The 27755-nt window shown below is 31.7% G+C and overlaps 1 protein-coding gene across 2 annotated transcripts; it reads right to left on the minus strand.

Moving 5' to 3' along the window:
• Positions 1-22828: 22828 nt before the first annotated feature.
• Positions 22829-27126, minus strand: LOC112281046 (uncharacterized). Of its 2 annotated transcripts, XM_024517193.3 has the most exons (7): positions 26980-27126; positions 26283-26698; positions 25655-25708; positions 25272-25463; positions 25007-25112; positions 24668-24766; positions 22829-24381 (listed from the first exon to the last, which is right to left on the minus strand). In XM_024517193.3, exons 2-7 carry the CDS (start codon positions 26414-26416, stop codon positions 23368-23370), a joined length of 1599 nt encoding a protein of 532 aa, XP_024372961.1. In that variant the 5' UTR covers positions 26417-26698; positions 26980-27126; the 3' UTR covers positions 22829-23367. The 2 variants fall into 2 exon arrangements, with proteins under 2 accessions (XP_024372961.1, XP_073389298.1); XM_073533197.2 differs by lacking the exon at positions 26980-27126 and having other exon boundaries at positions 26579-26720.
• Between the last annotated feature and the right edge of the window lie 629 nt (positions 27127-27755).

Raw genomic sequence — 27755 nt, forward strand, 5'->3', positions numbered from 1 at the left:
GTTTTAATTCCAGGGATACAAGTCGATGGTGGCTCCAGTGTGAATTTAATGAACGCGGATACAATGGAGGACTTGGATCTAAAGCAATTGCTACCTACGACATTGGTCTTGTAAATGACAGATCATAGTCAGGTAAAGCCAATGGAAATCTTACGCAATATTGCCACTGTAATCATGGGATTGACATACAAAATCGATTATATTATATTCCAATTATAGAGTTTTATATTATTGTATCCCATTTTATTGGACAGACCTTGGCTTTATCAAGCCAAAGTTAAAAACGATTGGGGCCGAGGCACATTGACAATTGGAAAAGGCCAGGACCAAATTGTTCTACAGATGTACCCGGTACAATATCATAAAGAATCTCAATTCCTAGAATCAGAATTTACATCGGACAACGAGAGTCAATCGATTGAGGCAGATGACGATGCTATAGGTTCACCGCAATTTGGGATAGGACAAAATACTTCAACAGCAAAGGCAGGAGTCTACGAATGTGGAAGTCCTAGCGAATATTTATTGCATCAGGAGGATGGGACTAACTTGGATCATGCTATTGCCGAATGGATGAACAATTCCGCAGTCAATAGAGTCAGCACATTGGCACCAGATTTTGGGTGGTTCCCATATGTCGGATAATACAAGAAATTCAGATCAAGAGAAGACAATTAAATCAGAGGTTGTTGAAGACCCTCTGTGTCAATCTATTAACCTGGGCACTAACGAAATACCACAGCTAATTAAAATATATGTCGATATTATTAGTATAGAATTGGATGCTTGGAAACAGTTTTTTGTCCATCACAAATCTACCTTTGCATGGTCATATGCGGATTTGAAAGGGATTCCAGTCGGCGTGTATGAGCACCAGATTATTCTAGAGGAGGGTGTTATGCCAGTTTGTCAAAGACAACACCGACTTAACCCAAAATATTTCTTTTTAGTGAAAGAGGAATTGGATAAACTTCTCAACGTGGGTTTTATTTATCTTGTTCCGCATAGTGCATGGGTGTCGCCAATCGTGATGGTACCAAAGAAGAATGGAAAAATCAGGATATGTCAAGATTTTTAAAAGTTAAATGCGGCTACTAAGAAGGACTATTTTTCGTTACCATTTACAGACATTATTTTGGACACAATGGCCGGATATGAATGTTACTCATTTTTGGACGGATTTTTGGGATATAATCAAATTAAAATTGCCGAAGAAGACTAGTTGAAGACTACGTTTACTACAAATTTGTTACACATTCGCCTATAAAGTAATGCCATTTGGGTTATGTAATGCCCCGACTACTTTTCAACGTGTAATAACACAAGCGTTTCAAGATTACCTACGTTTATCAATGGAGATATTTTTGGACGATTTCTGCACCTTTATCACAACGGTTGAACATCTAGCATGCCTTGATAACTGTTTGAATCAATGCGACAAGTATGGGATATCTCTAAATTTGGAGAAGTGTCAATTTGGTGTACCATTGGGAAAACTATTGGGACACATTGTCTCTGTTGAAGGTAACGCTATGGACCCCGATAAAGTTACTCATATATTAGGTTTACCAAAGCCAAATACGGTGTCGACCGTGCACGGTTTCATCGGCCATGTCAGCTATTATCGGCATTTTATTAAATCCTTTGCGGTTATCTGTCAACCGTTAACCCACTTGTTAAAGAAACCCCCATCAGACGGGTCTAGCCTAATATGGACTAAAGACTGTACTTTCGCATTCGACGAATTGAAACAGAAATTGGTATTTGCCCCAATTCTTCTAACACTTTGTTGGACAAAACTATTTCATGTCTATGTGGATGCGTCCAATATTGCTATTTGATCCGTTCTCAATCAAAAGGATGAAAAAGGATTAGATCATCCCATATATTACGCGAGCCAACAATTTGTTGCTGCAAAACGAAATTATAATACTACCGAGCGAGAGGCCCTCGGAATGATCTACTCTGTATAGAAATTCTGCCACTATCTACTTGGATACTCATTTGTGTTCCACATTGATCATGATGCACTTAAGTACATAATAAATAAACCTCAATTGAGAGGACAAATTGCTCGATGGATGTTACTTCTATTGGAATTCAACTTTACAATTAACATTCGACCTGGCAAGAAACATGCCAATGCGGATCACTTATCCCATTTATTTAATATACTGGGTAATGAGCCGATAAACGATACTCTTCTAGATGCACAACTATTCGTTGTAGATGTCATTACACGTGAATATGGTGAATTGATCCAATATCTAACGTTTCAGACTTTTTCCATTTCTTATAATGAAAAACTAAAGAAGCATCTGATTTTAAAAAGTGCGCTGTATACCATGATTAGAGATGCCTTATACAAACAACGGCGGGATGGAATTTTATGCCGTTGCATCTTTCAAAGTGAAGTTCGTACAATTTTGGAAGGATGTCATTTGGATAGTTGTGGTTGATATTTTGCAGGAGACAGTACTGCTCATAAGGCTTTAATGGCCGGATATTGGTGGCCTATAATGTTTTCTGATGTGCACCAATTTGTTCGTCGTTGTGATCCCTGTCAACAAATTGGTCGACCCATGGATACTTCAGCGATGTCGTTAGTACCAATCTTGGCACAGGCACCATTTGAGAAATGGGGAATTTATTTTGTTGGACCCATTACACCAGCATCGAGACATGGACAAAAGCGGTATATTTTAGTCACCATGGACTAACCAAATGGGCGGAGGCTATTGCTACCCGCAATGATAATGCCAATACGGTGGCCACATTTCTATACGAGAATATTATTACTCAATTTGAGTGTCTGAAAGAATTGGTTAGCAATCGCGACACCTATTTCATAAATGCTACTATAGCAGCCTTGACGAACACATACACAATCAAGCACAGGAAAACAACACCATATCATCCTCGGGCCAATGGGCATATGAAAAAGACCAATGGTATTCTATGTAAGATTTTAACCAAAACAATTTCGAGCACGGGAATGGATTGGGATACTAAATTATTTGCGACATTGTGGGCGTATCGTACTGCATATAAAGTGACTACCAATTCCACACCATTCTAATTAGTGTACGGGCAAGAAGCAATATTACCCATTGAATTGGAAGTTCAGAGTTTGCGCATTGCGTTGGATGAACGTCTTGGAGATAAGGAATTACTTCAATATCTATTGGCAGAGTTGGACAAATTGGATGAAATACGGGCTACAGCTCTCTTCAACATGGAAGCAACTCAAAAATGGCGGAAGAGTTACTATGATAGTAAACTGCGTCCGAAGAGTTTTATGCCCAATGATTTGGTATTGTTGTTTGATAGTAGGTTTAATCATTTTTCGAATAAATTTTAAGTTCGTTGGCATGGACCATATCATGTGATTGAAGGGTTTTCCAATGGGTCTATTCAATTGGAGAATTTCATGGATCATCGATTCAGTATCCACATTAACAAGAAGTGATTACGATTATATCATACGTAAAACCTGGGACGGGTTTTCAATTTCTGGAAGAGGTCACGTCGAATGTACTTAGGATAGACCTAATTAAGTGCGTTAGGATGTAGAGGTGGCTGAAAGGATAGTTAGTAATTACTAATGTGTCAAATGGGATAGAGGTGAGAAACGGACAATAGGGGTAACATGTTGTCGTTATCACTACTAGGTAAAAGAATAGGAGTGGGGCATCCATTTACAATCATTCTCAGTTGTCACATTCTGTTATTGTTTCTTTTCGGTGTTACAATTTCAGGTGTTTTGGAGTACTGGAGCATAGTATTGACGGTTAGAGCTTGAAAGAATGTGTGTCATGGTGATAGAGAGTGCAAAGAGAGCTACGGACAGAGAGGAAAGTAGTCGAAATATGAAAGCTAAATGCAATTTAGGACCACCATCCGTAGTAATCGTTACCAATATGGGGCCTATGAAGTTGGAGATTTGCTGGACGCCAAGGAGAATACGAGATTTTTGAAACGTGCAAATGTTTCAATTTTTACGAAGGTCAGATAGTTTGCCTTCAATTAATGTGGCATTAGTGGAAGAATACATCGCGAACTATGACCCATAGGATGGATCGAGCGTGGTACAAGGACACGTTATCGGTATTGATGAGAAGATCCTCGAAAAAGTAGTGTTTCTTCCAGTTGGAGAGATTGCGGTGGGTGTTGAGGAGTCTAAGGACTTCCGACTAGGAAGTTATTTCGAAAGTGGCATGTCACTGTTTGAGAAGAACCAAGGTTGGTGGACGGCTGAGGCAATTACACCAAAGCTCATGGAATGATTGCGCTTTATGCTGAGGCGTCTAGGATTGTATCAATACAACACATATATGTCAAGACGGTTAATGTTTGCAGTGGTAGGGACGTTTGAAGGAATGGTGTTTAATTGGGCAGCTTATGTAGCAACCCGTATTCATGCAAAAATGAGAGCCAAGCATAAAATAGGAAAGTTTACAGCGTTGTTATGTTCTAATTATGTGTATGCTGTAATCGCATACAGATTGCAGCAAACATCGCTAGTAGAGGGAAGTTCTGAACCAGTGTCAGTACCTCCATAGCAAGAACGGAATTTGTTGGCATAGAATGTCAATACAACAGAGGTAATACATGAAATTGGAGAATCCAGTCGTCGAGTGGCACCGAAAACGGATCCGATTCGTTTGGTGGTGGAAGAAGAGAATGAAGTCCCGACATTGTTAGATATCAATTAGTTAGCGTTTCTACAAGGCCGACTATCGGAAGGCGTACATCTTAAAAATTCTTTATTGAAGTGCATTTCGCAAATACATTACATGATATGAGCATTGGATGTAGAGGGCAGTAGTAAACTGGAATTAGAGGCAAGTAAAAAGGTGATATTAGAGTAGACACGAAGAATTAAAGAGCAAGAACGGATCATCCAGGTGAATGCAAAATCCAAGCTGCTATTAGAGCAACAAATTGGAGAACAACAGGAAGCTTGGGACAAAAAAAGAGAGCACATGGTGGAGACCCACAGGCAAGAACTATTCTAGATTTGTGGTCATTTAATTTTGGAACTGAAAAAAGTAAATGGTCAGTTGGTAATGGAACGAGAAAAGACTGAGTTATTGGCGCAAGAGAAATTGGTATTAAGTGATCAATATAGATGTGAAACGGAGCAGTTAAGGGCTGAAATTGAGGCCTTGAACACCGAGGTGACAAGATTGGCAGAGGATGTAGTTAATATTGGTCAAGCACAAGTATCGACGTTGCCAGTTTCCAAAGTTCCAAAAGAGAGGAGTCACTTTCAACGCCAGTTGGAATTGAGAGATGCCCAGATCCTGAAATTCGAAGCTCAAGTCCATGAACTGGGTGAGTATAATGAAGACCTTTCAGCTCATTTGAGGCAGGAGCCGATGGAAGGATTGGATGACGATGAAGTTTTGTAGTTGGAATCGGAATCAGTGGAACCAATAATAGATACTGCGGCAATTGATTAATTAGATAAGCCAGAGGGATCGTAATTTTTGTAGAGTTTTGTTAGATAATTTTTAAATAGGTATCAATTGAGTATTTGCGAGGACGCTGCACAGTTAGGAGTGGGGCTATGTAGAATAAGTAGTTATTTTCAGAATGTAGATACCTATTATATAGTGTAAATAAGGATAGATAACTGCTAAAAAGGTGGTTCAGCAAGTAGAATGGATGAATAGTTAGGAAAAGTAGTTATCATCTGTAGTATAGGAATTGGTATCTCGGGGTAGTATAAAGAGGATGGGAGAGGGGAAGAAAATGCCAAACTGCAATAGTACTGAGCCGATGATAAGCTTGGTGCTATCTCTTCTTCTTAATTTTCTTGTTTCTTTTATGTTAATGTTGATTCTAGTGAAGAGAATCGATTTAATGAATTAATTTTTGATTTATGAAGTTGTTTATGTATCACCGTTTATCAATTGTTGTGAAAGATTGAAGACGCATGGAAGTTTCTAGTCAATGTTTATCGCAAGGTTGTAAGTTTAGTGGAGAGGAATTGTAATCGAAGGAATTGTCTTGATTAGATTCTGTAGATTAAAAGTTATTCGTTCCAAGGTTTGGAATATGCTTGTGTATTCGTGAATTATACATGGTATTGAAATCGTTGTCGTGGATGTTATTATATTGATATGAGAGAGTGGACAGTAGGAGGAAAAGTTAAGTGTTCTTCGGTATGGTAAGCATTCAGCAATAGCGGTTAATTGCGTGACCCTAACAATTGAAGCTCATATACATGGTCATTTCCCGTATTCAAATCCCCCTATACGGGTTTATTCTAGGAGGTTTCTTCCAGAATAAGTAAAACAAGCAATCACAATTATAATACAACAATGGTAGCCATCGCAGCTCATTGTCGTGTTGTGTTTTGGCTACTATATAAAAATAATATAATTATGTATTTAATATATAATTTACTAAATAACATGGTGAGAGCCATGTTAGTAGATTTTAGTTGGTTGTAGAATATAATTTGATTATTACCTTCAAAAGAGGTTGTTTAAAAAGATTACTATAGAATTTGTATAACTTTAATTTCTTTTGATAGTGGTTTTTAAGATTGGTTTTGATTGATAGTAACTTCTAAATATTTAGAGTCACCTTTGTTGGACATTAGTGACCTTTGAAAACTTATTTTGGTTCTCTCATTTGGTATTTAGGGCATATATTGAATAAATCTTGTAAAGAAAAGAGTTGGAGAGGGATTTTGGTAATAAAAAGAGAGTTTAGGGCATCCATATAGATGAATGATAAAAATCTCCATTCCTATTGATCAATAATCATGACCAATGGACTTTGAGGAGGCTGCCCGAGGCCATATTAGAGATTAGGATTAGTTTTGGAGGGCCATTCAAGCATTGAAGGCTACGTTCAGCAAGTTTAGGTTTTTGGCTATGGTTTTGGTTCAAATCTTGTATGATTTGAAGTCTCTATGAAGGAGATATAGGCGCTCAAAGTTAAGATATTGATTTGAGAGCTACTTTCACTATTTTTGACATAACGCATGCATACAAAAGGCAATTGAGGATCGGCGACTGCGATTAGATAGAGCACTTTTGCGGCTACACTTTTTGCATATTTTTTACTAAATTCTAAGTTAGAATGAAGGAGTTATTGGATTTTGAAGTCAGTACATGCAATCTAAGGGTAGTAAGTGACCCGATTTACTAGTGGTTGTGTCTTGAGCTATATCTTGAGCAATTTGAAAAGGTTTTGGCTCAAAATTTCAGGGAATGTGTAAATTTATGTTAGTAAACTTTGTATATAATTTTGATGATATTTGAGTATAAGATTCTTGAGATATTAAGAAAATAGTGCTTGGATGCTTGTAAATTATGGTTTAAAGCATCTGCTAGGATTTCTTAAATGCCAAAAGATCGGGAGTGAATTTGTAGTTGGTTTTTTCTTTAGTAAAACTTAAGGATGAATTCTACCTATCCTATAAATTTGAAACAAACTAAATAGTTAGATCAAGAGTTATGAATTTCTAAAGTTTGCAAAGAGAAAACCCTTCGCAGAAAAAATATGTTTTGAAGGGATTTTGTTATATTATGAGTTTTATGCAAATTAAAGGAATTTTGGAAGCTAAGACAAGATTCATATAAAATTTAAACTCTCTACAGGTAGATACCTAGTGTATTCCTAAATAGCCAATCAGACTATATGACACCGTATCATACTTTTCATCTTTAGACAACACAAAAAGGTAGTTGTCAAGGCCATCACTCTCTTAGCCGCCACTTTTGATATCCATAAAACTATAGAAAGGAGGCTTGTAGGGAATTCTTTTTAATTGAGCCTTACAAATGCTTGTCAGTATATTAGAAGTATGATAATTGAAGGCATTCTATGAGTTTTCTTGGGTGGTGTGGTATTGAGCATTATGAAGTTGAGTATTTGTATTGAGATGATAATCCGGTTTTTGTAATGCTAAATTCTTATAAGAATTTTTTAAATGAATTATTAAAATTCTATTAACTAGCTTATTATAAATATGCCTTATACATAATATAAGTGTAATTGACTTCCTATTATTTTGATTTGATTGTAGATATATTTGATAGAGCAGATTATCAAAACAATTCACTATATAGATTGTAATCTTCAACTTTACTATAGTAGTACTAGTGTCCTTCTAAATCATCTTTGCCACAATGATACTCATCTATTAAATCACCATTACAGCAATGGTGCTCGTCGTAGATATGCTTGCCTAACAGACAATTGTAATTGCAATGATATTCTTGATTCGAGTTAATGAACACTAACATGGTGAATGGTAATAGAAATAATAGAAGAATTATTTTTTTGTTGTCATGTACTACAAATTTATTAGATTGTTGTTGCATTGTATGATCTGTACTAGTCAAAGGTAAGTAATTAAAAGTTATTTAGTGTAGATTATGTAAGATGCAAAATACTTATTTGATTTTGCTATTGGATGTTAATTTTTTTATTACAACTATTTTTTGAGATGCCCCTGAACTTTGGTTGGATCTTTTTGTTTGCAATTCTTGTAAGTTTTGTAAATAATTTCTTATATTATTATAAACTAAGGATATTATTTTGTGAAAAACCTGCTCCAATGTCTTATAAATATTTAGATTAGATATCTTCTGGATACTTGGTTCATATACCTTGTGAATAACCTGATTTAATACCATATTGATATATTATTTAGGTACCTCATAGATACTCTAGTCGATAATATATAGGTATTCAGTTCATATATCTTGTAGGTACTTTGATTTGGAATTGTATAGATACTTGGTTCAGGTATCTCATCATTATATTGGTCCAATATTATATATATACTCAATTGAGATACTTTGTGGAAATCCTGATTTGGTCTTGTATACATAGCCATCATTTTATTTTCTTCAAAATGAATGTCTTGTAGAGAAATAGATCTTAAATCTTTGAAATTAGACTATAATTGTTCTTCTATTTTTGATAGAAGTTGTGTTGTTACTTTATGATTTTTTTTTTAATCATTTTCTAATATAATAATATTTTTTTAAACTATCAATTTGGTCAAATAACTATTGAATATTTGTAGATGTAAATCCATCATTTGTATTATAATTTCTTAAATACTTTAAAAAACTATTTTTTTGTCATTTAAACACTTGAAAAAATATTAATTCACTTAATTTTTTCTTTTTTTTAATTGTTGCTAGAGATTGAATATATACCTTGTCAGCTTTTTTATCTTTCTATTAATATTTTCAATTCAAGAATATCTATTCTATTTCTTCAATAATTAGATTGAATATCAATTTTTTTTTTTTTTTTTTTTTTTTTTTTGCAATTGGTTTTAATACCTTCTTTCATACACTCTTCTTCATTGCTCTCTTTAATTTCATCATCATTTCTTGTTCTTAATAATGTAGTTGTCAAAAATTCTTCCTTGTAGATCTTAAGTCCATAATTTTTCATCAATATTTTTAATTGTAGAAATTCTGCTTGTACTAGAATTTGTAATTCCATCTACTTCATTGTTATGAATTTGTTTAATACCAATAAATATGGTTGAATAATTATGAATGACACAAGCTTTTTGTGTATGATGTTGAAAACTTTGACCTCCTTCTATAAGACAAACTATCTTTTTATTCTTTGTCATCATATTTTTGTCTATTTTTGTATGTAGTGTAGATACTACAATATCAAACATCTTCTATTTTTTTCTTATCTTGCTTTCTTGTAAATCTTATCTTTTGCAAGTATATATCTTTTCAACTTTTGTAGTCAATACTTCTTTGTATGATGGTGTTTCAACTAGAGAATATTTTATACCTTGTTTTTTATCCTTTCATGCATTTCTTACTACCAAATTCTTTTCAATAATCACAATAGCAACCATAGGAATAGATAAATCATGTATACACTGAACTTCTTTCATTTCTTTGTTATTAAATTCATCTTCTATTATCTGCTTATTGATTTGAAGCCTTTAAATTTTAGCAATTAATAAGCTGATATAAATACTAGCCAATGTTTGAATTATCTTATACTCACCTTTCCTCTATTTTATCCAAATCCATTATAATTCTATCTTCAAATTATCTTTCAAAATAAAAGATCAATTAGCATGATCACCATTCAATACAATTTGCATATTCTTAATGAAAGTTATAGGAGCATCAATTATTCTTATTTGAAAATATAATGTAGTACATAAGAATTAAATAACACGTCTTATAACTTCAGATTTATAAGTTGAGGTATAAAGAGTAGAAGTTTTATAATTTTTCTTTTCAACTGATAGGTAGAATAAAATCTTATGTTTGATGTGTAATAAATTGTTGTATAAATCCTGAAAATAAAATGTAAATTTATACAAATAATTATAAGGAATAGGAACAAAACCAAAATTCTTTTCTTTAATAATACTTTTACAATGATCTTCTCTTATGTACAATAAAAAAATTCTCACAATATTTGTTTGTGCTTTCTTTCTCCAATTAACTTCTTACATAAAATTCTTCAAATCCATCCTATTGAGTAATTCCTCTTCTTCATCAATCTATTGGTATTTTTTAACAATACCAAAATTAAAAATCCATAATTCTTTTCCTTGCTATAATTTATTTACCTCTATACTTAGCCATTATTTTGATATTAAAATACATAAGATTGTATGAAAATGGTAATTTCAATTCCATAAACATATAAATCAACTATAAACTTGGAAAAATTATTTCAACTATTTTAATTAGAATGGTGATAATTATAACTAATTTTATTATAACCATTATAATCATTATCATTGTAAACATCTTAATTATGACAATTACTTTTCATTTACTTTAATAAACTTTGTTTTTGTTATTTTTTGCAATTTTTTAAAATCATAGTGAAATAACTTGAGAGTTTTTGCTTTCAATATTAAATTTTTAAATAAAAAATTATAATCAAATTTATTAAGTTTTTTATGTTTGTTGAGGTCATGAAAATATTCAATTTTTTGCCAAGTTTTAGAAGTAAAAAGTTGATAATTGAAAATGAGTAATATTTGGCTTATTTTTTTTGACATAATATAGTAACCATTGGTAATTTTGGCTGAATATGTATACTAAAATTTGCTTTAATTATTTGTATGCTATCATCTAATAAAATATTCATCAAAAATAAATATATTAATTTTTTTTCTTATATTTCATGATATGGTTTGATTTTATTTATATCAACTCTAATAATAGTTTTATCTAATAAAATTAAATATACTATTTTATTAAAATATACCAAATTAATCACATTAGGCCCTACCTATTTGTATTGAAATTCTCTCCTTTTCCTTGTAGAGGTTGTTTTTAACCATAAAACCAATTGACCTTCTTTATATTCATTAAAAAATTTAAGTTGATTTTAATTTTGTTGTTGTAAATTGTTCCACCATACATATTAATCAACATGGTGTAGTTTTTCTTTTGAAACTTGTTTACTATCATTACTAGGACAGAAAACATGCTCATGTTAATAATTTTGTTGTAATTGAATATGCATTATATTGCCTTCAGCTTCTACTCTTCATAAATCCATCTCGCAAACTTGACAAAGTCTACTTTTTATTATAATTTTTATATTAAAAATTCTAATTTTCTTATCAATTCTATTTATATTTTGAATAGAAAAAAGTGATAATGTGCCATATACCAAAAAAAAAAAAAGGATCTATGTTTTTTTGTGACTTTATATGCAGTACAATATGCCTAGAGTGTTGAATAAAGTTTAATATCCCAATCTGTTTGATTTTCATTAATCATTTTAGTTAATACAGCATTAAGAATTTTATTAGTCAATTCATCTTTTCCATTCCATTGAGGATAATAAGTAGTGGACTTCTGATATTGAATTATAAATTCTACTGTGAATACTTGAATTGTTTCATTAATAAAATGTACTCCTTGATCACTTATTAATTCAATAGGATATCCATATCATGTTATAATTTCTTCATATAAGAATTTTATTGTTGAATTAGTTGTATTATTTTTTAATGCTCTTGCTTCTATCTACTTGGTTGTATAATCAATTGTGGTTATAAAATATAATTGTTGTATAAAAGCTTTATTGTGGCCAATTTTAAGATGAAATATATTTGATTATTGTAAATAATGTGATGTTTTTCAATGAACAACGACTAAATCAAATAAATAAAAAAAACTTTTATATCCAATTTTACTACTTTAAGTATTTCAAAGATGGAAAATTGATTTTGTAGGACCAATAGATCCACCAGCTAATTTATTAAAGAATTGATATTTTATAACCACAATTCATTATACAACCAAGTGGATAGAAGCAAGAGCACTAAAGAATTATGGTTATAAAACAATAATTGATGTATAAAACCAAAACAAAGTATTAATAATTTTGTATAAAATTATTGTAGATGAAAAATGACTTCTATCAAGTCTTTTATGTACTTTAATAATAGTAGCTTTTATAATAGGCCTCGCTAAACAAATTTGTTCTATTCTATCTAAATATGTTTTTATTAATTTGTTTGTTCTGTTTAGATAAAAGTATTGACTTCGTATGGCAATTTGTCATTTATCATTAACTGAAGTAGTTGTGGTAAGTCATCAATTCTTCAAATAATCAATAAAAGATGTTTTCTAATCCATGAAAGATACTGGATGTTGTCTTTTTTTCTGGTTTAATTTGGACCATAAATAAATTTGTGTCTAAAAAAGTATCCACTACATCCATGGATGCTTCACCAATAGTTTGAGACAAATGATCTATTATTACATATTGACATCTTGGTTTGTACACAATATAAAAATCATATTTTTGTAATAATAACATCCAACTTATTACTTGCTCTATAAATATTGGTCAATTAATTAAATAAAATAATGCTTGATGATCAACATAAAATATAAAATAATTTACAAACAAATAATGATGAAATTTTTGAATTAAATAAAACATTGATAATGTTTTTTTTTTTTGTGGTATGATAATATCTTTTAACTTGATTTAGTAATTGATTTGCATAATAAATTGGGGAGTCTAACTTTTTAATAATATTTTGAGCCAAAACACATCCAATTGCTTCATTTGAAGCATCACAATGTATATAAGAAACTTTATTTTAATGTGGTGAGATTAAATTTGGTATAGTTACTAATTTTATTTTTAGAACTTCAAATGCTTGTTGACATTCTTTGGTTTATACATACTTCATACTTGATTTTTTTTAAAAAATTTAAAAGTTGTAATCTATTGGCAAAATTATATACAAATCTTTAATAATAACTTCTGGAATTCATAAATTCTTACATTTATTTAAGATTCTTTGGTAGAAATAAAGTAATAATATCTTGAATTTTGGTTGGATCTACTACTAGTCCTTCTTTATAAATAATATGTCTCAATATTATATCTAAAGGAAATACAAAGATACATTTTTTTGAATTAAGACCAATTCCATATTCTTGACACCTTTGTTGACACTTTTGTAAATGCTTCAAATCTTTAACATGAGTTCCATATATACTAAAATCATCAAAAAAATACTTATATGAAATCATTTAAATATTCTACAAAGGTATGCATAATTATTCTTTGAAATATAGCATGTTCATTTTTTAAATCAAAGAACATGACTTAATAAGCAAATGGTTTCCATTCTGTAATAAAATAAGTTTTAAGCTAATCTTTTATAGCCATTGATATTTAATTATAACCATTGAATCTACTTAACATAGAATATAATTCATGTCCAACTATTCTTTCAAGCATCGCATTAATAAAAAGTAATCGAAAAAAAGTCTATTTTTGTAATTCTATCAAGATTTTTATAATCAATACAAAGTCAAGTTTTCTATTTTTTTAGGAACAAAAACTATTGAAGATAACCACTTTATTTAATTTACATAATAAACAAATTCTACCTTGAATAATTTATCAAATTCTTCTTTTACTTTAGTGGCATAAGTTGGATTTATTTGATACTATGCTTGTTTAATTGGTCAAGCATTAAATTTAAGTTTAATTTGATGTTCACAAATGTGAGTAGGTATTTTTTTTAAATCTTCATAATTCTAAGCAAAAGTATCTTTGTATTCTATAAATAATTTTATCAATTCTTCCTTAAAACTATTAACATTTCATTTTTCTATCTTCATTGTTTTTGGTTGAATTTTAGTTCCTAGATTCACTTCATTTACCTAGTCCTTCTTATTGATTGTCCAACTTATGATAGATTTCTACTTAACTGCCACTGTAGCTAGAACTATATATAATTCTTTGGCTTCTATCCTTCATTTATAAAAATCATCAAGGTATTTTATCAATTCCTCTATTAGTACAATTGATACATGAGATTTTTTTCTTGTTTTTTTTTTTTTAGGTTTTGAATCATTTTGTGATATCATTTCTACCATGTTACAATCATAATTGAATATTTCTTTTAATCTAGATAATTTAATGTCAGCTATAAGATGTAAAGAAGGTATAGCTTGATAAACAATTTGTTTTTTTTAATCAATAAATCTTCATTTTTAATCATAAAATTCTAAATTTTTAAGAAATTTTGATGATAAAATACCTAGATATTTTTGGTTAATTATTTTATTTTTCTATTTTTAGAGAAAATGGTTAAATTATTTTTAGTCCAATCTTATTTAGACCTTATTTATTTAAGCCATCGTCAATCTAATAATATAGAATAACTTAGAATTTTCTTCTTTATTTTCAAAACTATTATTATAATGTTATAATTAAATTTTCTTATTTGTAAACATAAGTTTTTAATGATATTTATTGGATTTAATTTTTATTTATTAGACATTTTTATTGTAAAAAATATTAGTTTGATCTTATTATAATCTGATTTTTTACATAATTTACTTGAGATAATATTTATTCCTAAACTCCTATCTAATAATACATCTTATATAATTTGATGTTTAATTTTAATAATTATCATAAGTATTTTTATTTCATAATCTTGACTTATAACATAAGCTTTTCATACACTTGGTTCAAAATTACTCTAACAAAAAAATACTTCTATTATCTTCATTTAGCAATATGAAGCTAACTCCAATAATTGTCCTATAGATATATTGGCTTTTCTTTATTGAAATACATCTCCAATTATTTTCTCAATCTTTTCTTCCTTTATTACTCTTCTTCTTTCAACGTTCTTAATAGCTAATTTTTCCTTATTATCTTTAAATGAATTTTCTTCCAAAATTGGAATTTTTCTAAATTCTTCTTGTAAATGTTGCATTTTTTCAGTTACTTTTTTGTGTATTCTTCTTTTACTAGTCCATTCTTGAAAAGTTTTTTTTATCTAAGTTTATAAACTCAAATTGGTCTCTATTTTCATCTTTCTTGTCTTTGCCACTACTGCTACTACTTATTACTACATTTTTAGTTTTTTTTTTATCTCTTTAAGTACAAGTCATTATACAAACTTCTAAAATTATTAAATTTGTGGCTAGAACTGGTTGTCCTTATGCTTATGCCTCTCTAGCTTCTTTTTAGTGTTTAAGCCATGGTAGACAATAATAATATTAATATGTCCATTTTGATGGCAATAATAATATTCAAGATTACTCTCTTTTGGTTGATTTACATAACTTCTTCTTAAGGAATTTGCAATCCTATCTTCTTCATATCTTGGTTGTAACTTATTCTCATAATTGTTGGATCTATATCCTCCTCTATTAGGATATCTTTCTTCTCCTCTATAAGTATTATTTCTCATAGTATCTCTTCTCTTATAATATTGTTGATTTGAAGGTTCTTGATCTTTATCTTGATTTATAGGTAAAATTTTTTTTATAGGTTATTTTCCTCTTGTATTATTTAATATGGTTATAATTGATGAATTGATGAATTGCTAAACTTCTATCTCTATATTCTCAATTATAAGTAAAATTATTATTTTGGCATATATATATATATATATATATATATAATGCAATTTATATAAAATTTCATATAACACTTAGAAAAAAAATGTCCTTCATTATTGCATTTTCTAAAAAATAATACCTATTCTAAATCACTTTCATTCAATACTTAATTTAGCCATTTCTTCTTTTAATTTATTTAAATTTTTTTTGATAGTTTTTTTTTCTTTTCTTCTACTTTTTCTCCTTTTTTTATTATCTAAATCTTCAATCAAATCTTCAGATTCTATATCATAAGATCTTTCTTCTCTATGTATACTTAGTTCAACTTTTTTTCTAATTTTAGAGCTTCTTATAATGTATCTATTGGTGATAAAGCTACATATTTTTCTACTTCTCTTCTTAATCCATTTAAGAACCATGTTTTTTTAAGTAGGTCATGGAATTGAGGAACAAGTTTATTAACTGCTCATATTACTCTTTTGAAGAATTTTCCTACATTCTCAGCCTTCTTTTATTTGAGATGTGGAAGATTATCAATGACTTTTTTATTACTATTTTTTTCTCTAAAACAAATAATAAATGCATCTTTAAGACCTTTTCAAGAATTAAAATATTATGTAAGATATCAAGCATATTATTCAAGTGCCTTTTTTTAATAATAAAGATATATATATATATATATATATATATATATGTATATATATCTTTATTTTTTTATATTAGCCTGACAAATATTATTAAATTTCTTGATGTAAATGTTTAGATCTTTTTTGCCTTTAAATTTGGATAATCTTGCTTTAGTATGTCTAATAGTTAATGTCATATTGGTTGTTTCTCTTTGTTTTAATAGTTTAGGTAAATTAAAAAATTAAATTAAAAATTATATTAGTTTTATACTTTTAATAGAATTTACTGAATTTAACTCCTTTGTAAATTCTTCTATGATTGAAAAACCTCTTCTTTCTTTTTTTTCTTATTAAATTTGTGTCATCTTCACTATTAGAACCTAAATCTTTCATTAATTTTTTTAACTTAAGTTCCTCAAAAGAATCTCTTTTTTATTATAATATTTTCTTCTCTCAACTTTTTTCCTATCAATTCTTTCTCTTCTTTTTGTTTATGTACTCTATAAATATGTTATTATCCAGCAGCTTGTTTCTTTGGAATTTTTGGACTTTTAGAAGATCTAATTTCTTTGATCATTACCTAATATAGTATTTGACTTTTGTAGTGATTTTTTGATTTTTTAATTTTTTTAATTTTTCTTCATACAAATTTTTGTGATATAGATCCCTCTTTAATATATATCTTATTTTTTCTTTTTTCTTGACTAATGTTAGATATTATTTCTATCTTCTTTTAATCTATCTGCTTAATACTTTTGATTTAATATCCAATATAAAATTGTTCCATATCATCTGTATTTATGGTTCTTAATACTTGTCATAAAATTGATAAGTTCCATTCATAGACATCGTTCTTCTTTCTTAAATCACCTATATTTAATTCTAAATTTTTTATGAATTTAATTACTGTAGATAGCAATATATTTCCAGCATGGTTTCCAAATGAACACCTAAATTCTTGCACTCGAAGAATCTCAAGTATTACTTCTATGTTTCCACATAGGAATTATTCTTATATTTATCTTAGATCTCTATGGTTCATGATTTTATCATAGTCAATAATTCAACCTTAAAATTGTCTTTAATTTATTTGTCAATTTAATCTTATCTTCTTCAACCTAGTCATCATACATCTATATTTTTATAAAATTTATCTTATTTTTGTCTTCTCAACATAATCTTCAAGAATCTATATCTTCATTGATTTCTTCTTGTCTTCGTCTTTAACCTAGTCTTCAAACTTTATTTCATCTTGTAATTTCTATAATTCAGTATTAGACCAAAAGTGCATGAAAAAATATGCAAGCATGTTGATTATACTTTCTTTATTATATTTTCTTTTGATAAATAAAACACAATTTTAAAGCTATTTTTAAATTTTATATAATGAATTTTCTTTCTATGTTATTCAACATAGTAAAAAAAATATATATTTCTAACTATCATAAATATCAAAAGTAGTTTCAACTACCTTGTCCTTTAAACACATGGATAGCTAATAGCTTTGTCATTTTACACTCTTTTAACTTTCTCTAATCTTATTTACATTTGATTCTATAAGTTATTTTTTTATACTAAATTTTATTCTCTTTTCTTTTTTTATTTCTTTTTTATTTTTTTATATAATATTTTCATTTTTCTAATAGTGATTTTTGTGGTTAATAAATTTTATTGCCATTGGCAAAGATTTTTTATAATAATATGGTATATTCTTCTACACAACCAATATTTTTATTTATTAATTGTGATTATCAACCATAATTTGATACTTTTAATTTTTAAAAAATTAATGATCTTATAATAGAAAATTTAATAAATTATTTATTTGAGCTATATATAATAATAAAAATATATCTAAAAGAAGCTTAAGAATGATAAAAAAAAAACCAATGCAAATGCTTAATACAAGGAACAACTTCAATTCCATGTTGAGAATAAGATATGATTATTTCGTTGTAATATCAAGACTAGCAAAACTTTCAATAAGTTGAATTACCATAGACTTGGACCATTTTTTATTTGTGAATAAATTAATCCAATTTTTTATCAATTAAATCTACCAAAGTCTATAACAATCCATCCCATATTTCATGTGTTTCTTTTTGAGCCATATAAGATAGTAAACATCTCAAGAAGAAGACAAATATGACCTCTTCTTATAAAATTGGATAATAATAAAGAGTTTGAGGTAGAAGGAATTTTAGACTTAAAGCAATACCAAAATAGGTTAGAATTTCTTGTTCATTGTTGCAAATATGATATTAGTGAATGTACATAAAAGCTAGCTAAGAATCTTGTAAATGTAGTAAAGAAAGTTGATGCTTTTCATTAATATCGTTTATCAAAACTAACATAAAAAATAACAAATCTTTACTATAAAAGAAATATAATTCAAGAAAGATTACATTTTACATTCTATCTTTGTTTGTAGTTTAAGTGTAGTATTAAAGACATAGAGAACTAGCAATTAATAGATTCAATTCAAAAGTTATTGTTTGTTGACTTACTAGAGTAAGATATATAGTGATTGTTACAGCCTTTAAGATGATATAATCAAGATAAAGATCCAAAAAGAAAAATAAGTTCTTCCTTGAATAGATGGCAAGATATAACATATTTGATATCACAACCTTGGAAGAGATTTTTAATATTTGGTGATTTTATTAGAAGTAGGAATGACTCTTGATGGTCTAATAAATATTTTTTTTGAAAAAAGTTATAAAAGCTTCAATAATGATTAAATAACAAGATAGTCTTCTCTCCTTCAAATGAATCATTATTGATAGGTGAGATGACTTATCAACCACTTTTGAAAGAAACAAAGATTAGAGTATATGGAAAAAATAATTTGTCACATCTTAGACTTTGTCAATATATGATGACTACTCCTTGTGAAACACATTCCTAAAAAGAGAGATAATGTCACAAATATATATATTTAATTAGATAAAAAGTATTAAGTAAAAAATAAATATAGATAGATTTAATATTATCTTGTAGCAAAACTTCTTAGAAGTTATATAGATACATATTCAACTTTATATATATTTATAATTGATTGGTAAGTTAAAAAATTAGGCAACAAGTTAGTCATATGTTGCATATGTGGATAACTTATAGTATAAGCTAATGATATTGCAAACATATAGAAAACTTACCTTACAAGTTAAAACATGTGTCTTAAAAATTGAACACATGTTAGAGGCCCTATAGGACATTACTATGTAGCTCCTAGTTAGATAGTATATATAAAGGAAAGAGTGAAGCCTTCTTCATTCTTGTCAATATTTTTTTAGTTTTTAGTCTTTTTTTAAGACTTTTTTATCTTTTTATTTTTATCAATAGCCAATCTAGTTCAATATATTACTATCTTTGAATAATTTTTTAGTCTTTTCTAGTGACATAAGAGTGTATTAAGATTTTTTTTTTTGAGATTTATGTCCTTGACAAGTTCATAGTCATAAAAACAAAAAAACAAACAAATTGGACTTTATCTCTTTTATAACATAGAAACAAATTTGAAACTTATTGAAGAAATTTTAGTAATAATATAAGATAGAATATAATAATAAAATGGAAGGTATAGATACTTATACTATAATAGATTACAACATTTGTGAGATGCCCACTAAGTGCAAAGATTGTCACTGTTTAATACACTTTGAAAAATATATAAAGACTTTCCAGTGGAATAACAACATCAAAAGAGATTTTCAAGAACTTCACCTCATTATGTTAAAAAGGTATTCTAAATTATATATTTTGATTTAATAGGTCTAATGAAAATATCATCGTTGAGAGACTCTTGATATTTTGTAGTATTTACACATGATCATTTTCATAAGAGTTAGGTCTATTTTCATAAGAGTTAGGTCTAAGAAGTAAAGATGAAACCTTTAGAAAGTTTAAAGAATTAAAAATACAAATAGAAAAAGAAACAAGGAAATAAATAACAAGCTTATAAATAAACAAATGGAAAAAATATCTAACTCAAGAATTTAACATATTCTTAACCTTTTATGGAATAAGTTAGTAATTAACAATATTATGTATTTTGCAACACAATAGAGTCAGCAAAATATATAATCTAATAATAGTAAAAAAATATGATATTATGTTGTATTACAATTATAGGATAAAAAATGAAAATATAGATCTTAATATAGAAGAGTCTAGTAAAAAGATATAGTAGCAAAACATGGATAAAAGATATGAATGTAACAAAAAATTTAGTAATAATATTACTTTTTTACTAAAAAAAAAGTAGTAAAAAACAACTTCTTCTTTGTAAATCCACAAATAAGGCAAAACAAAGTAGATTAAGAAAATAAATAATAGAAGTATCTTTTAAAGAAAGTTAATAATAATTGAAGCAAAAATTGCCTCAAGATATTAAAGATTGATATATAAAGAAAACCAATTGTGAATCAAGGTTGAATTAGATCTTGAGGCACAAAATCATGCACCTACGGCAATTCTAAGATTCTTTTGCTGATTAGAGGAAGGGATATAAGGAAAAAAAAAATTATAAAGGTTGTTTTAGTATTGAGTTCAAATAATTTGCTTACATATTGAGTTTCTAAGAGCTTTTCAAAGTAAGAGATGTATTCAAAGATTTCAGATTTTAAGAAATAAGAAGAGGCTTATATATTTGAAGAATTTGGATTATTTTAGTAAATTTATAAGTATAATTTTATGATTTTTTTTTCTTCATTTTATTTTACAAATTTTAAGTCAATCAAACAGTTAGCTTGAAGGATAGAGAAGTTTTATTGAATTAAGGTCTTGGATATTTAAATTTTAAGGTCAATAAGGATTTTTGTGATATGAAAAAATCTTTTATTTTGATTGAACTAAAAATTTGTGAGAGCATTTTGGACTTGGATATTTATATTTTTAATTTTTTTAAAAATAAATAGTTTAATAAAGAACAATGAGTGCTAAAAGATTAATATCTAAATTGGAGAAAGACAATGGTCAATACCCAAAAGTTTTAGAAGCTTATTCTTTCAATTAGTAAATTTAATTTTCTTTAAATTATATAAGCTTATTATTGATTCAAAAAAAATTAGGATTTTTTTAGGATTTATTAAGATTTATTTTAGATTTTTTAAAGGTTTCATTAGGATTTTATTAAGATTTGTTTAAATATTTTTAGGGCTATATTAGGATTTGCTTTAGATTACTTAAGGTTTCTATTTTAGTATTTTTATAATTTTTTATTATTTATTTGAAATTCCTATTTTTAGTATATCTTTATAATTCTTTATTATTTATTTAAAATATCAATTTTTAGTACTTTTTATTTTTAAGATTAATTTATAATTCCTTTATATTTTTTTAAGTATCTTCTTTCAAACTTCTTTTGAATTTGGTTAAAGTTTGAGTAGGATTGTTAAGATTTAATTGAGTTTATTTAGAATTTTATTAAACTTATTAGAACCTTATTGCAATTTCTTATTTACCTTCCATAGCTAAGTACCCAATGTATTCTCAAATAAGAATTCATATAATAAAACAATACTTAATGTCAATTGTTTGTCAACTACTAACACACTTATAGAGAATCTACACTAACAAGAACCTCAACATCAAGTAATTTATTTGATTGCACCATTGAGGAAGTCACATCTTTAAACAAAAAGTGATCAATACCACTCCCTCTTTCACTCTACAATACACTCAACTTCAATTAATATTCAAGGAAGCTAAACAAAGAATTACACAGACATCAAATCATCACTATGACAAACCAAATCACTAGGAGCAAAACTTGAAACTAAACATAATCAAGTTTCAATAAACCAAGTAGCAAAGTAACAGACAAAAAATAACAAAGGCAAACAATGCAACAACTCACAAAAGTTAACTTGTCAACCATACATTGAAGTCGCTCCACCACCTTGCTTAAAGTGAAATGGTGAAGTACCATTCCAAAACAAATGATGAATGCAAGTTGAGTGGAAGTGTTGGTGATACCCAATCCGCACTCATCTTCTTGCAATAATATTGCTTCCTTACACCACCTTTGTCCTTGTGTCACAAGCACATCACTTCCCACTTGCACCATACTATGAGATGAGTAGAAGTCAATTCTTGCTCTCTCCATCCACTAGCTCCACATTGACAGTGGAAGAGACCTCCCCTCAATCTAGTTTTAGGATTAGGTGAAATACTTCTTACTAAATACGTGGACTAGGTTAAACAAATGTATAAAGTGTCACTTCATCGAATGATATTGCAAGTTACTTGAGTGTGTTTTGCAACATAATCACGGTGTCCTGCTCTTCGAAACAGAGGCCAACGCACAGAAACCAACACAAGATCGAAATGCGGCATGAGCGCAAGCAGCTGAACGTTCAGACGAGGTCATAAAGAAGTGCTTTGTAAGCCTTCGGCACAATTCCACTGTTTCCCTACCAGTGTAGATTGGTAAGCACACCACACATTAAACATTAAATGAATCTATGAGCACGGACAGTCAATGGTGTTCCACTAATATCTAAATCTGTACAATGAATTAATTCCCACCATCTAATCTAAAATCTCATCAATTGAGTTACACCGCGGATGGAGAGCACTCTCCGTGAAGCCTATCTCTACGGGGACTGCAAGCACGCTCCGAATCAATGTAAACCTAAGGACTCGAGACGGAATTACGGTTTACTTCCTTGCTTGACGTAAGTAAAGGGATCCAAAGCACACGGACGACAGCTAAATCTTGAGCAAGTTGCCGGGCGTGATATCGAGATCGGCCTGATCGTTGAAACCAATTTTATCACATGAATGAATCTGTCTGTTATAGAATTGTACAGGTCCTGCCATTAAATAGCAAAACGTTATTCGATCGACCACACAAACCATCAGCGGTATATTTCGCTCAAAAATGAGTTGTAAGAATCGCCGGCCTCGATCAGGGAATCGTGCAGCGTGCTGAAGTCGGCGAGGTTGTCAAACGTGTCCAGGAACGTCGAACTGCAAAAAGACTTATGGCAGTCCGGCTTGCAATGGGAAGTTCCATTCTGATGCCCCTCGGTATCGTCGGATGCCTGCTCAATCGAGACGACCTCGGAGTTTCTTGAGCTTAGAGAGCTAATCGACGTTGCAGCCCGAGTAACACCGTGTTTCTGGTCGTGTAGTGGCTCATTCTCGGTCTTCGACGTCGATTTCAGGTGCATATGAGCATCTCTGTGCGCGCTCTCGTTGTCACCTGCGGCAGCTGGTTTCAAAGAAGCGGCCCTCTCATCAGCTATTTTATTTACAACCACGCGGCTGACAGGAGGCCGGCAGCTTGATCCAGCTGTGCCATCGAAGCCGCTGGGTGTTGGCACGGCGCCACCAATGCAGCTATTGCTATCTCTTTCCGTTCGCGTCACGCTCGGCAGCTTCGACAAGAGCGCTTGCAGGCTTGACATGGACGGGAGCAGATTTGAGAGCGTAGGACTACCCCCACTCTGTGGACTTGCAAGCCCAGTATTCAAGGATTTCGGAGGCGAAGGGCATTCGGGCCGGTGTAGGAAGCTCTCACCATTATTCACGTAGGGGTATTCGTTGAAGTTAAACGACAGTGGCTCCGTATCAGAGGGCCGCTTCACCCCGAGGAAAATGGTGTCGCTGGAGGAGCGCCATAGCTGTTGGCCGATCCGTGGCGACAAGAACTGGTTGATCGAGCACGCTGACATGTGGGGGTTCGACGCGAGTTTGTCACAGTCTGGAACTGCAATCCAGTGGCCACGGTCGGAGGGCGGAGAGCCATCGCCATTCGATCTCTTCTTGCCTGCGAACGACATTGGGTGGGGGACGAACACCCCGGGGATGGATTGAAGGTAGTTAAACCTTCTTTGCATTTGGAGTACGAAGTTCAAGTCCTCCATTATCTGTTTCTCAACCGATTCACCATCAAACCATGAGAACTTGTGTTATTATAATTGGGTTTCAGTGGTTAGAGATTTTCTTGTGATCTGCCACACATTTCATAAGATCTTGTATAAACAGCATGTTTCCATAAAGCTCACTAGACTGCCGAAGTTGCAGTCCTCTACCCAGCCAGTGGCTTAGGTCACCATCCACCACATTGGTAAACATGAGCTTTTTCAGGTCAAGCACAACGGAGCAGGCTCTGAGAAAAAGTTTATAAACATGTACTGAAAGGGGGAGAGGCACCTTCTTGGTGGATCCCAATTGAAGAACGCCTTCCTGCACTGCCACCACTGCGATGGTTTGGATTCCAGACTTGAACTGCGCTTCCCATGTGCGTGGGTGCTGCACGCATAAAGTCCTTAAGACTCAGTCAACAAGAACACACCCGAGACGAGTATCCTGTAGCGGACCATGCCTGATGACATGCACATTTTGCACAGGCATTTTGCGGCGACATAGCTACGTTATGCGTGGTGTTAATAGTAGAATACCACTTCACAGGCTGCCATTGCTTCACGATTACAGTAAGCGTTTCGATCCTTCGATAAGGAGGTGAAAGGCTGAAGAGGAGGCGAAACTTACTGGATCAAGGGAGCCATGCCACGGGGAGAAGAAGCTAATTTCGTGCTCCACCGGTTCTCGGTACACCCACTTGTGACTGTTGTCAGCAGCTACTTTTCCCATTAAGCTACCAAACATTAATATCCACAGAATAATCTTCAGCCTCTCACAGACTGGAATTTGACAAAAGTTATACGAAATCTTTGAGGCTATAGAGCTTGCACGGCGCAGCACATACGGTGTTCTCAGAGCAAAGGTTGCAGCATGAAGGAATGGAAAGTGGTACCCTTCTCCATAGTTGTAGACTTCGTGAGACATTTTGAAGAACAGCTCAGGATTCATGGCTTCACAATCTTCGTCGCTTCCTCGCCCTGGCTCTTGGGCAGATTGAGGGAAAGAGGAGAATGCTCCATTATCCATGCCGATGCCTGCAGCGCATGCAGAGAAGTTGCAAAAGCCGTCTTCCCACACCAAAATCCTGCGCATCGTTTCAAAGTTTTGCAGGTGTTTAATTTTTTATTTTAATGCAGGGTGCTCTGAACCAGTTTCAGAGTCTCACACTGCGTAATTCTTCCATCCAGGGGCTGGCAATCACAAATAACTATCGATCAACTAGACCCAATTTTTGGCGGTAAAATAACAATGGTACAAGGGTCGCATCAAACTAACCAGTTCCGCTTGTTGCCTTTAGATCTGTCTATCATGCCGCCTTCGGTATCCAATCTGCAACCCAACCTCAGTTATATTGCTAATAGCTTCACCCCTACGATTCCAGTATATTCAACAACTTTGGAACGGAGTAAGAGTCAAAGCAGTGCATTCTACCCAGAGACTCTTCACGAGGAAACCGTAATAACTCGAATAAGAAACTAGAATAGGCTTCAAGTACGAGTGCATGGTGCACGCGACGGTTATTAACTTTAAAAAAAAAATTAAAAAAACGTTTGTAAGAGCCACATAAAGTCTGTCACAAGTCCAGTGCTACTGAAGACCAGAAATCATATTTTGAACTGGTATTTGGACAGTGTAGATGGTAAACCAAAACCTTGCATGTGATTTACACCAGGAGTTAGAGGGACAGCATTGGCGAATAACGTTTGAGATAAGAGAGGGCATGGAAGAGAGAAGGTTTTCGAAAACTTGAGTATTTGCTACATTTGTGGTGAGCTTATGCGTTATACAGGGATCGCGGAAAGCGGTATCAGGCAGAATCTGATTACAGCACAAACCCGAAAGTACACAAATTGATCCAATCCAACTGAAAATTTCTGAGAATCAATTAGCAGGAGGAACGCACTGTGGGGGTGGGTAATTGCGCGGCAAAATGCGCCAGAAGACAGCATAAACCCACTGCGATTCTGTGCATAGCCTACGAAGAGTGTGCTGCAGAAGATAGTTCAGAGTCGGCAATCCCTGTTGAGTGGTATCCATTCTGAAGACGCGATTAACTTGTGTTCGCCTTCAGTGGAGTGAAGAGTACCTTCCAATGTATCCAATTTTGCGAGCCGATCCGCTTGTACTCTATCAGCAGATAGTCATCGGAGGAGGATCTGAAACTATTGTGCATGTAAAAAGACCCTTGTTACAACTTACAGGTTGTGAAAGCCCAGATCCGGAATCAAACTCCAGAGACGCTTGATTCAAAGTTCACGTGAAGATTAGGCAATCTGAGTGCATCTTCATTAGAATCAGAACCCTTGAATCTTCAGTTCTCTGCGCAGACAAACACCCCTCGGATTCATACAACCTCCCCCTAAAATATTATTCTATTCTCCTAATGAGCTTTACAACTCAGGTTGATTCATGCGAGAGAAATTACACTAGCCAATGACGGTAGGAACAATGGAAGCAATATCCAAAAGTCTGACAAATCTAGCTGTGGACCAAGTGAGAAAAAGGCAATGCCGGCAGTATGGGCAATTCACCGGTGCCAAAAATATAAGAAGTTAGCTACGTCGAGTCTGTTCCTGGACTAAAACTCGCCTTGACACTACCTCTAGATGGCTGAATCAAGGCAACCCTTTCAAAGTTATCACAAAACCCGAGGCAGGAGCAGTGCTGTAGCTGTGCAGCTCGAAATAGATTGATGGACAGTGAGCGGTTGTAGTCGGTGCAGGTGGCTTTGAGCTCAGATTGGATCAAACCCAAAAATACGACACCGACGCACTCCACTGAAACTTATTCAACAAACTGGCGACACTCTTTTTCTGAAGTGCCGTGATATGCACTGCAAAGTCCCTGCCCTGCTCAGAAAGCGAACCCTGCTACTTCTGTCAACGATAATGCGGTGATAAAGCTTACACCTAGCTCTTAAACGCCTTTAAGTACCCGGTGCCCGCGCCTCACTCTAACTCCCCGAGCCGAGTAATTCCCTTCGCAAGATCTCAGTGGGGCTCCTAAACCCAATTTATCACGAATTTTACGAATCAGTCTAGATCCCGCACCAACTGCCTTGTCAGCTCTGCAACACATTCAACTTTGTGCAGAAAGTGGCACACTCGCAACTTCTATCAGCTCCCGAAACTAATTCAAGCTCCAACAATGGGACCAATGATCCAACAGGGGGTCACCCACTCTCATCCACAAACCACACGACATTAACGCCATTACTGGAGCCCTTCTGACTACCTCCGACAAGGAATTCAACAGTTCCAGCAAGATCCTTTTGAGCTTTTCTTGGTGGAAGACTTATGAATCTGCAAACTCGCAGCCAGGGCGTAAAACCAATTCAGGTTCTCGTACATGCATACGAACAAACGAACAAACAAAC

Source organism: Physcomitrium patens, chromosome 4 (genome assembly GCF_059467195.1).
Source record: "Physcomitrium patens ecotype Gransden chromosome 4, ASM5946719v1, whole genome shotgun sequence".
NCBI lineage: Eukaryota > Viridiplantae > Streptophyta > Bryopsida > Funariales > Funariaceae > Physcomitrium > Physcomitrium patens.

Excerpts from the sequence above, each read along its gene's own strand:
- LOC112281046 (XM_024517193.3), bottom strand. The coding sequence starts at position 26,416 with ATGGATACCACTCAACAGGGATTGCCGACTCTGAACTATCTTCTGCAG. Across the intron at positions 25,113-25,271 it reads GTCTACAACTATGGAGAAGG|CTTAATGGGAAAAGTAGCTG; the intron begins GTACCACTTTCC and ends AATGTTTGGTAG. Across the intron at positions 24,767-25,006 it reads GGCATGGCTCCCTTGATCCA|CACCCACGCACATGGGAAGC; the intron begins GTAAGTTTCGCC and ends TTATGCGTGCAG.